The 12,007-nt window shown below is 40.7% G+C and overlaps 1 protein-coding gene across 7 annotated transcripts in view; it reads left to right on the top strand.

The window, feature by feature from the left end:
• The window catches only part of DGKZ (diacylglycerol kinase zeta), a 182,915-nt gene that overhangs the window by 65,850 nt on the left and 105,058 nt on the right, over positions 1-12,007 (top strand). For 3 of the 7 annotated variants that reach the window (XM_033928411.1, XM_033928409.1, XM_033928410.1), the window contains exon 2: positions 1,387-2,399. The exons of the other annotated variants lie outside the window; for them this stretch is intronic. In XM_033928411.1, coding sequence (XP_033784302.1) covers positions 1,438-2,399 — 962 coding nt within the window. In that variant the 5' untranslated portion in view covers positions 1,387-1,437. The remainder of the gene's footprint in view (positions 1-1,386; positions 2,400-12,007) is intronic. 7 annotated transcript variants of the gene reach the window in all.

A 12,007-nucleotide genomic window follows, 5' to 3' on the forward strand; every position in this document is an offset into this window, starting at 1 on the left:
TTTGTAGGCCTTGCTCATTTGAATATGCCACTCAAGTAAATTTTTATGGATATCCAGCTTTTTTTTTTCATTGCGTGCATTTCAGATCTTTTGCTGTATTGCAGTATTTTTTTTTTTTTTTACCCATTCAAAAGGCCACAATGAAATTTAATTTTTCATCAAAAAGTCTAAAATCAAGTAACAAAATCATAAAAAAAAAATGGCAGAGGGTCTAGGACGTTTTCATTGCGGCCGTTTCGGCGCAATGAACCGTCCATGATGAATCCGATTCTCCTCCCTGCCCTCCCCATTGCAGCATTACCAGTACATCCCTCCCGGTCCTGGGGACGGGGGGGGCAATGCCCCCCAAATCACCCACACTCCCCATGATATGAAAAATAATATTTCATTGTAACGGAGGCAGTGCCCCCCCCCTCCATGCCCCCAAGATATGAAAAAATGTCATCGTGATAGGAGGCAAATACCCCCCTCCCTCAAGATATGAAAAATAAAATTTCATTCTGGCCTTAAGTCAGTGCTGGGTCAGTAATGATTATGACCTTACAGGTACCTGAATGAATGCATGTAAACCGTCTGAGCTCCCCTGGGAGAACGGTATAGAAAAATTGAATTAAAAAAAAAAAAAAAATTTAGTCCAACAGTGAATGTATGGGGGCAAAAATTCTGGCGGTGAAATTTGTGTGTGTGTGAGGGGGGGGGGGACTTGCGGATCCCAATCACTGTGCTTTTTTAAGTTAAACATATTTGGCTTTCTTTATATGCTTTGGTACTCGGGGGGGGGGGGGGGGGGTTTGTACTTTTTTTCACCTTGCCATATCTTTCCTTTTTCTGTTTTCTTTTTCGCTTTTCTGTGAGTTTTTGGTTTAAATCAGGGATCTCAAAGTCCCGCCTCGAGGACTGCAATCCAGTCGGGTTTTCAGGATTTCCCCAATGAATATGCATTGAAAGCAGTGCGTGCACATAGATCTCATGCATAGTCATGGGGGAAATCCTGAAAACCCGACTGGATTGCCGCCCTCAAGGAGGGACTTTGAGACCCCTGGTTTAACTGAACATAAGTTTTAATGTTGTTTTTAATTTTAATGAATATTGGTTTTAGGAAAATATTGTATGTTTGTGTTTGCGCCTTCCTGGTTTAGGGTATCGCACTCTGTTTCTGTCCATAGCTTTAATAAATTGTTGAGGTATTTAAGATGTACTGGTCTAATGAGAATTATAACCTGGCTAGTACTGGAATAAAACTTCGAAACTCTTAGCAGCGGTATGATTTTTGTCTCCTGCTCTTCGATACACCGTATTGGTATTTCTGCCTCTCGTACTTGCGGCAGAAGCTTTGTTAGAGATTTCCAGGACACAATATTAATTTCATGATTTCTACGTTAACAGCCACTGCATTGACATTTCTCTTCCTGCTGGCTCTACCCCCCTCTCCCCGCCATGGAAACATTCTTCAAAAGACACTTCAAGAGGAAAGTGGCCTCCTTGAGTCCAAGCACCCACGGGTTTTGCCGACAGAGGCGCACTAGTGTAGCAGTGCCTACAGGAAAGGCAAGACGGCGTTCCAGTATCGGGATGCCATCGGCCTCGCTGTCACAGAGACGCCGTTCCAGTGCCCAGCTGCAGGGACTTCCCCTGTGCTTAGGCTTGTCTTGCAGCCGGAGCAAGAACGGCGGGTACAGACGGCGTTCTAGTACAGTTACGCCCTGCTTGAACCCTAGGTTTGCAGTACAGAAAAAGAGAGGAGGCAGGATGTGGACCATTGACAGCCATCTTGTGGGACCATCTGTGCTGCTGGCCAGTTTAATCCAAATGAGTGAGGAAGAGGAGGATAAAGGTGGGGAAATGGCCACCTTGCTTACTCCAGCACCCAATAATAACTCAGAACAGGGGTGCCAGATAAGGGACAGGAACCGTGCTCAGGAGGATGCAGGAAGCTGGAGTGAGGTATCTGTATCTGATTCTGAGGAGGCAATGACTTCTGGCGAGGACCGGCCTTTGGAAACATTCCCGGAATCGCCAGGACCTGCAGGAGGGGTAGAGCCTCCCATACTGTCCACCTTTGCTTTGAAGCACTTCTTGCGGGCTCCCCGATGTCTGCGCCGCAGCTCCTCTCACCTCCTACCCCTGGACTTTGTACACAGCAAGAGTGCCAGTGGACTGCATGGAAATTACAAACGTATCAGCCAACGGCACCTTTGTGGAGACCCCTTTGGTTCTGGGGAGAGGTGGAGCTTGTGCCAGCCCAGCAGAGTGAGACCGTGGGCCAGGAGGCAGATGCTAGCTTGCAAGAGACCAAAGTCCCAGACATTGTGCGAACCGGCTATGCTACACTGTAGGCCAGCCTCTGCACCGGAGGACTCAGGTCACCTCTCTCCTGAAGCTGTGGAGACTGCTGAGCTGTACGTAAATCTCACATTTTGCACAATGCTCTTGGGTAGGCTTTGGGGAATACTAAACAGAGTAAAGGATTGGAGTATTTGTAGACTTAAGGAAATGGGTTGATGTATTTTGGAGTAGGAGATCCTCTATCTTCCTCCATCTTCTTCTGTGTTTTATGCTCACTACTATGTAGATGTATTTAAGAGGCTCAGATAAGCTAGTTAGGAGGGAGAATGGGGGTGGAAAAACAAATGTTCCTGTCTTGTTGAACAGTTTTTTAAAAAAAATTTTATTTATGAAATTTGAAATACAACCAAGCCAAGAGAGAATCTTGTACAGAAAAGCCAAATTTTAACGTCAATCAAATATATACCTTCATTCAAATAAAAAACAAAAGATAAAAAAAAAGAGAGTAAACAAATTTAAATCTGGACCAAGTCCTTAAAATCCAATAAAAGGAAACACAGAAAAATGAACAAATAGTTTTTACTCAAGTGAGCTTTCTCTTGTGTTGTCTTATTGCAGGTAAATTGGTAATGAGATCACTTTTTTTCCCGCCATCTACAAACCATAACCCCCTTCCCAAATATCAAGCACAGACAGTTTTCAAGGGCCCAAGCTGCCAGGAGAAGTGAAGTGGGTGCATCCCTTGAGGTGTATCCTTCTGACCTTACATTGCCATTGTAGCAGGAAATTCCTTGGGCTTCAGTGCCCCATCTAGAGTTCTACCCATGTCCAACAAGCCCTGACAGGTAAGGGATTTGAATTCACATTCCACATATTGCAGCTCAGTGGTGCGGCCTGGACCACAGGACCATCCTGAACACTTTTATTTTGCAACATACTTGACAAACAGGGTTAGAGCAGGATCTCTGTAACCCGTGTAGGATTGTCTCGGGTTTCGAGCCAACATGACTTCAAAGTACATGTGACAGATCTTTCATACATAAGAACATAGGAACTCCCTTACTAAGTCAGACCAAAGGTCCATCAAGCACAGTTTCATCCGTGTTGTCTACTCTTTTCATCTGCTAAGTGCTCTGCGTTCACAGTATTGAAGATATGGACACACTATGAAGTGAAATGAGGTTTTTGTTTTGTCTGTAATCTGAACTTTCTGTTAGCCAATTTGACCACTACTCCACACTGAGAACTGATCTCTTTCCTGAGGCCTGTTAAGATGTTGGAGATGACTGGGATCCCTTGTATAATTAATTTAATTTAATATGAGACTTATAAGCTCACCTCTATCAATCAGATTCGAAGTGGGATTACTCGAAAGCATAGAAATACCACAAATGCCAGAACAATAGAATATCAAAAAATATATCTTAACAGTATTTATGTAGTTAATGATTTATTAAGAAAATTTTCAGTTTGTATTAATCCAATTCATTTTTATTTGTGATATTTTAATTGTCACAGGATTTTATGAATTTTATTTTTTTTAAAAACCCTTTTTCTTTTTCTTATCTTTTTTATTTTGGAATGGAGTTCGTTTTTCTAATTGTTTTGAAATATGTATTGTAAACTGCTTAGATCTTTTTTGGCTATTAAGCGGTATATAAAGTTTTTAATAAACATAAAATAGACCTAAAAACACTGACTATTCATATCAATCAAATCGATATTAACAGAAACACATCCAGTTTCAAGTTTATTAATGATTTGTTATACTGCCTTTAAAGGCAAATAGCAATCAAATTCCCAATATACCCTATCACAGGACAGCCTCACAGCAGATCAACAGCTCCATTTAATCGGCGTAAATTAAATTTATTTTATTCATTTTATTGTAACTCATCTGGTTCCTGATTTAGCTTTGTGAGATCTCTTCACAACTCTTTACCACTGGCTTGGGTTTTGATGATTCGGAATAATGTTTTTCCTCTGCAAACTTGTCATTTTAGTAATTTGCTCCCTTTTCTAGATCTTTTATGAAGACACTAGTTGAAATGTGCAAAATGTTGACAGTTCAATGAGCATTTATCTTGAAACCAAATCACGGTTATCAGATGCTAGGGTCCACCTTGGAGGTTAGCGCCCAAGAAAAGGATCTGGGTGTTGTTGTGGACAATACGATGAAACCTTCCACCCAATGTGTGGTGGTGGTGGCGGCCATAAATGCTAACAAGATGCTAGGAATTATAAAAAAAAAAAAAAAAAAGGGATGGTCTGATTTCCTTGAATCTTCTTAGGAGGATATTTCGACTAGAGCTACCCACTTGGTGACCACCTCAACTGAACAGGTAAAGATTGTTAATCTTAAAAAAACAAATATTTCCAAAAGAAAGATACTCAATTTTGTGGTCAGCCTATCCGGATATTTCCGAATGTGGCTAGAACCACACAATTACGTTGGGAGGAATTTCTTAAATCAAAAGATAGGGTGATATCTTTACTCGGGAATTGTTTTCTTCAATTTCCATGTAAATGTGCTGTGACATTAGAGTCCAATAAATATATTTACTTTGATTCTTCTCAGCTGGAGAGATTTCTGATTGAAAAAGAAATTTCTGTAGAGGGGAAGATGATATAGGACTCAAACCTTTTGCAGGGCCACATATTGGATTTGTAGGTACTTGGAGGGCCTCAGAAAAAATAGTTAATGTCTTATTAAAAAAAAAAAAAGAGAATTTTGCATAAAGTAAAACTCTTTATAGTTTTATAAATCTTTCCTTTTGGCTAAGTCTCAATAATAATATTGTAATTTATAACTAAAGAGACATATGATCAAGAAACTGTTTTATTTTACTTTTGTGATTATGATAAACATACTGAGGGCCTCAAAATAGTACTTGGTGGGCCACATGTGGCCCCCGGGCTGTGAGTTTGGGACCACTGATATAGGGCATTATGAAATAAATAAGGAAGCAGAAGAAGGATGTTAGGGTCTAATTTCCTAAAGTTGATATATTTGAATGAACGATTCATGATGTCTCCTCTCAATAATGTGGACTATGACTTCATTACTGTATTTCATTTGAAATATGTAATATAGAAAATTATCAATTAAAAAAAGTATGGTTAAAAAGACTAAGAATGTTATAATGACTCTGTATCGCTCCATGATGCAACCTCACCTGGAGTATTGCATTCAATTCTGGTCTCCTTATCTCAAGAAAAATATAATGGCATTAGAAAAGGTTCAAAGAAGAGCAACCAAGATGATAAAGGGGATGGAACTATGGAACTCCTCTTGAATGAGGAAAGACTGAAACGGTTAGGGCTCTTCAGCTTGGACAAGAGATGACTGAGGGGAGATAGGATTGAAGTCTACAAGATCCTGAGTGGAGTAGAACAGGTACAAGTGGATCGATTTTTCACTCCATCAAAAATGACAAAGACTAGGGGACACTCAATGAAGTTACAGGGAAATACTTTTAAAACCAATAGGAGGAAATATTTTTTCACTCAGAGAATAGTTAAGCTCTGGAACGCGTTGCCAGAGGTTGTGGTAAGAGCGGAGAGCGTAGCTAGTTTTAAGAAAGGTTTCATTAACGGTTTTGAGTGAGAAACATTTTCAAAAGCTTTTGGAAAATCCTCCTCAACCAAGTGCGCATTGTCAGCCCGAAGAGCTCCTAACAGATTAGCAAGAATTGATGTCCCTTTACAGAAGCCACGTTGATTCTCTCTCACCCCATTCTACTACTGCTTCTTATCATTTCTATATCACCACTAGACATACGCGGCGCTGTACGCCAAACACAGAAGAGACTGCCCCTGCTCAAAAGAGCTTATAATTTAGTCAAGCCAGACAAACTGGACAAGAAGGTGCATCACTACACAGTGCTCAGGTGGGGGAACCACATACAGCTGCATTATGATGTCATCAAGAACTCAGGGATGTCACAGAGCGTTCAGATAGCTTCTACGACTACATCAAAACACAGAAGAGACCGTCCCTACTCGAAAGGGCTTAAAATCTAGTGAAGACAGACAAACTGAACAGGAAGGTGCATCAATACAGTGCTCAGGTGGGGGAAATTATAAGACCGATATTGGCGCTAGAAGGTTGGTTGGAGATTTGAATTGAAAGTAGCTTCAAAAAAGTGGGCGTTGAGTCTGGATTTGAATATTGTCAGAGACAGAGCTTTGACGTACCGGGTCGAGCAGTTTGTTCCAGGCAGATTTTATTTTCAGTATTTGCTGGAACAGAGGTTAGTTTTACTGGTCTGTATTTTCTGGGTTACCTTTCTGAAGATGGGTATTCCAAGGGCACCCTTTCAGTTCTGTTTTTAATGATGAGTATGAATCTGCAGAGCAGCTATCAACGGCCAAAGTTCTATTAAAAAGGCCCGATGTAGCAGTAATCAGCTTGTAAGGCCATTTACAGCCACAAGCTGAATTAACCCTGGATATTCAGTGCTGGGGCAGACCAGTGCGCAGTTAACTTAGTGGATGCAGTTAGCATACTTAACCAGTCAGTGGACTTGAATATCAATGCTAAGTAGCATTTCTGCTCAAAACTCCGTCCCCGGATAGCTCCTAATTTAGCTGGTTAGAGCCATCCTTCATTTGACACTACCTGGCTAAGCGCAGCTGAATCCTGGCAGCCGGCCAGCTCGGTGGGGCTTAACCAGGCATGAGCTTTTCCTGTCTGGTTCAACTCTCTTGAATATTAACTCCTAAATGAATCATGTCTGTTCACTTTATCAAAACTATTCATGAGTCACCTCAGCTGTCGGTTTTTCAGATTTCTCCTAGAAAGGATGACTCTGGTTTGGGACTCCCCAACAGATGCAAATAATGTGGGGAGCTTCCCTCTTCTGCCCTCCCCTTTCCCTATTTCTATTTTCTGTCTGTTTCTTGTTTCACTAGATTCCCCTTTAACACTCTGATCCTGTGGCCCCACAGAAGCTTTGACCAGTTTTCTCTCTGTATCACTTTTAGAATAGCCACAAAGACTCAGATATTGTAGAAAACCAAATGTAGTAGAAAAACACTTCTACAAAGGTTAGATGTAAAATGTCTGATGGTATAATAAAGACAGAGTGCAGGTTAAATGTTAGTTATCAATGGAGGAAAAAGCCTCAGACAAGGGCCCTCCCACCTCCACAATGGTGGAATAGCGGTGGTAAGGCGTTCACCTCACTGGCTCAAAAAACCTCCTTAAACTATAAAAACGCTGCACTGTTGTAACGTTCAAAAAATGAATGTACTGAATGATAGATGAAACATCTTATCAACTATCGGTGTACCGATCATCTAAAGTTAAGTTGATAAGATGTTTCATCTATCATTCAGTACATTCATTTTATGGGTTCAAAAACAACATGGAAATTAAAGTTAAAATATTACATTACATTACATTACAGATTTCTATTCCGCCGTTACCTTTCGGTTCAAAGCGGATTACAAAAAGAGTTATGGAAGAAGGGTTACAACGTTAGATCAGAGAAGGTTTCCAAGAGAGGGAAAAGTAGGATCTGGGGTTAGGGAGGGGATGGTAAGAGAGGGGTTAAGCTTTATCATGGTATTAAGCTTTATTAAGGGATTTCTTGAAGAGTATAGTTTTTATTTCCTTTCTGAACATATAAAATTAGTTTAAAAATTAAAAGAGTAAAAAGATTAGGGTAAAGTTATTGCTACGGTTTTTAGAGTTTTCCGGAATTGTAAAAACTGGCCTATCAGTCTGGTGGAATCGGGAAGCCCATTCCAAATGTCAACCAATTTGAAAGCCATAGATTTGCTCAGCCTCCCAGTACATTTAAATCCTCTAAAAGAAGGATATGATAGTTTATATATTGTTGTAGTCCTTGAATGACAGGGTCAAATATTCCACAGAGGAATTTAAAGATAACACATGTATCCTGTAGCGAACTGGTAACCAGTTTAGTTTTCTTAATAATGGGGGATACATGATCATATTTCCTCTTTCCAAAAATAAGTTTAGCCGCTGTGTTTTGTATCAGCTACAGCCGGTCTAAACTACCCAGGAATAGACAGAATTACAGTAGTCCAACTGAGCAGGGACAGTGGACTGTACCAAGAATACACTCCAATGTCCTGTTGTAATTATCTGGGGTTGTTTTATATTTAGTCTGTATATATCGTAGAAATTCAGCATCTTGCATCTTGCTACTAGGCGGGAGTTTTACTAATCTATCTGTCCTCTTTTGTAAGACTACAAATGGTTTCCACATATCCCACCTCTTCGCTGGTCGGTCTTCTGCCTTCAGCAATGTCGAGTTATTCCTTTGGCTCTTCTCATTAGTCCAGCTGAACCCAGCATAAATGTAATTAATTTCTCTCTTAAATCAGCATTCCTAAAAGAATGACATTACTTCTACCCGTGTATAATGTTGTAAATTATTTGTTTCACCTCTAAGGTGTCTTATCACATATATATACTGTATGTAGCTTTCGATCTGCCCCGACTGCCTTCAAGTCAGAACCACCATTCCCAATTTTTGCTAACCTTTAAAATTTCTCATACCTTCTCATTATCAATTTACAACTGTTTTCAATTATTAATTGGAGCATAGGAGCCGTTTGGGCTTTGGCTCATTTATCCTGCCAAGCTTTCTCTGATAATTTGGCGGTGCAATCTTTTTTTTTTTGGGGGGGGGGCATTGTTAAGAACCTCTATTATCTTAGTCATAAAGAGTTTGATCAATTCTGCAAACTAATCCTTTTTTACTTCCCCGGTTTCAATAATTAGTTCTCAAAAATCTTCTCTCTGTTTAATGTTTAAATTAAACTTTTTTTTCTCTACAGTTTTTCTGGATTAAATTCTCCGTTTGATCAGACACAAATTTGGCTTTCATATGTAATAGCTTTGTTATCTTTCCAGTTTTTTAAAAAAAAATTATTAAATTTGTATTAAAGGTTTTGTATACATAACAGCAAATAAAGCCAACACAATGGTGGTAATTTTTCAGCAGCTCAGTTAAATTCCCTATGTAACTGCATTAATACTCCCTTTGATACTCAAATCTTAAAGACTCTGGAATAAGAACAAAAGATAGGGCAGTAAATTTTACAGTTGCTACTTTATCCCACCACAAATGCCAAAGCCCCTTCTGTCTACTCAGGTCTCCTTTAAGCTGTTGTATAATGTTTTGGGTATTTCACACCATACAAACGCGCTTTAGATCTCTAAGAAGTTGAATCCCTAAATATCTAATATCAGCTGGAGCTAATTTTGAAAGGGAAAGCTTGTTTCAAGCGGAGTTCCTTTGCCCATGAAATAGTAATTCCCAAAAGCTCAGACTTTTCCACGTTGACCTTAAAATTTGTCACCCTGTTAAAAACTTGTAAAACATCTAGAATGATTGAGAGTGACAATAATGAATCCCAGGACACAGAATAATCAGCCACAAATAGCGTAATTCTGTGTTCCAAGGAGTCTATCCGAATTCCCCTTTAAATTAGACCACTTTGTCATAGGCTTGCTGGGTTCCCCAAGGCAAATGCAACAGCTCTCCTGATCTATCTCCCACAACAAATCCTGATTGATCAACACGGACAAGCACCAACAACTCCCTCCCCAATCTATTGGCCAAGACCTTGGCTATAATTTTAGCATCTGTGTTTAATAGCAAGATACATCTATATGACCCACAGGAAGAGGGGTCCTTCCCAAGTTTCAGCAGACACGTGCTTCTGCACTGTGACTGCATGCATACTCAGTCCTCCAGCCTCCACTCTAGTGGATAGCACAGCTTGACCATCCTGGTGAACTCCTGCTGTTTCAGATTTTACATTTTAAGTGTGCAATTACCTCCTTTTTAGTAACATCTTCTGAGTCGTCTTGAATGCTCGTCAAATTGGGAGGGTGGTTGTGCCAATTTCTTTCTCTCGGCAGATGTACCACCATCTTTGGCTTCCGCTTATCGCCTGCCTCCGTCACATACTGATATTTCTCCAACCTGACATGGTGTATGGCAATTCTGAGAACACACACCAGGCAAAGTTATGCATAACATGTGAGTTTGTTTTCAAATCTCTCCAGCCTCGATGGAACTCCATTCAGCTGCCATTCAGTGAGGTGACGTCACTTCCTCCATCTTTTCAGTGGTTTTCATTCCTTCTTTTTTTCCTCTTATGAGGTATGTTTTTATTAAGGCTATGCCTGTCTACCTATTGGCATTTCCTGCATGAGCATCAAAAATGCTAGTGGGGGTTCCCAATTCCTGGCCAGCAAATAGTGATACAGGCCATACCAGCAGAAGAGTAAAGGAAAGCTGGACAGGAAAAAACAGGGGTGAGAAAGGGATAGTTGCTAAGGAAGAGATTTGGGGAAAAGGGAGGCACAGACCATGAAGAAGAGTATACTATGGACATAGACCCCACTCATTATACCTACACATGCACATACCCAGTGCATACTCACAACTATACAGAGATTGTGCATGGACTCACACCTATTCATGTACATGTGCATTGCACCCACTCATAAGGCAAGGGTCTTAACATCTGCACTGTTTTCTTTCTGTCCAGAAATGATTTAGGTTTTCAGGATATTCCTATTATCCCAGGACAAGCAGGCAGCATATTCTTGACTGATGGGTGACGGCACCGACGGAGCCCCGGTACGGACAATTTTAGAGTGATTGCACTCTAAGAACTTTAGAAAGTTCTAGCTCGGCCGCACCGCGCACGCGCGAGTGCCTTCCCGCCCGACAGAGGCGCGCGGTCCCTCAGTTTCTTAGTTTCCGCGGAGCTAAGAAGACGCGTTTTTCAACGGCTGTTGAAACTTTTTTCTCTTTGCCTTCCCGCTCGCGTAAACTTTTGATTATTTAACCTTATTTCTTTCTTTCTTTCTTCCGGAGGCTGTGATAGGCCGGAGCACGTTACAAGGATTCAAAGAAGGTTTGGATAGGTTCCTAGAGGATAAAGGAATTGAAGGGTACAGATAAGAGTAGCGGTAGGTTATAGGGATAGGCCTGGACCATTGCTCAGGCAATGGGCCTGATGGGCCGCCTCGGGAGCGGACCGCTGGGCGAGATGGACCTCTGGTCTGCCTCAGCGGAGGCAACTTCTTATGTTCTTATGTTCTTATGTTCTTTTTTCTATTTAAAAAAAAAAAATAGATGTGCATTCAGCGGAGGTGGTATGGATGCAAATCTATGTCGTGCATATTCATTAGAAACATCACAAAAATCTGAACCTTTTCCAGCTCTTGAGGACTATCCATGAATATCTTTGTTCTACACTGCAGCTTACTCCCCATACAGTTGCTCTCTCGCCCATTCTCACTTCTCACTCGCACATATCCCATGTACCTGGGCATCCATATCCAGCCCATGCCTTTACAGATACCCTTGTATTGCAGTCTAGCTCTAACCACTTATCCACTCCCTTTCACGCCCATGCACAACATCCAGCTCAAACACATTTCTTTCTATGTATAGCTGATCTCTCCTGCATGCTACTTAACTCACTGGTCCTGTGGCCCATACCATTCCATTTACCAGCTGCATATACCATTTCCCTCTGTCAGAGAGCTAGCCAAATATACCTTTTCAGCATGATTGATGATATTCCTAATGGGAATAATAGGTTAATTTTAACAGAGATGATGCGTTCTTCAAAGCACAGATTTTATCTAATTAAAAAAAAAGTTGTTGGTTTTTATTTCTTTTACAAAAGGCTCCTGAGGTTTGTTGGTGACCTGACTGAT

Source organism: Geotrypetes seraphini, chromosome 19, assembly GCF_902459505.1.
Source record: "Geotrypetes seraphini chromosome 19, aGeoSer1.1, whole genome shotgun sequence".
Classification (NCBI taxonomy): Eukaryota; Metazoa; Chordata; class Amphibia; order Gymnophiona; family Dermophiidae; genus Geotrypetes; species Geotrypetes seraphini.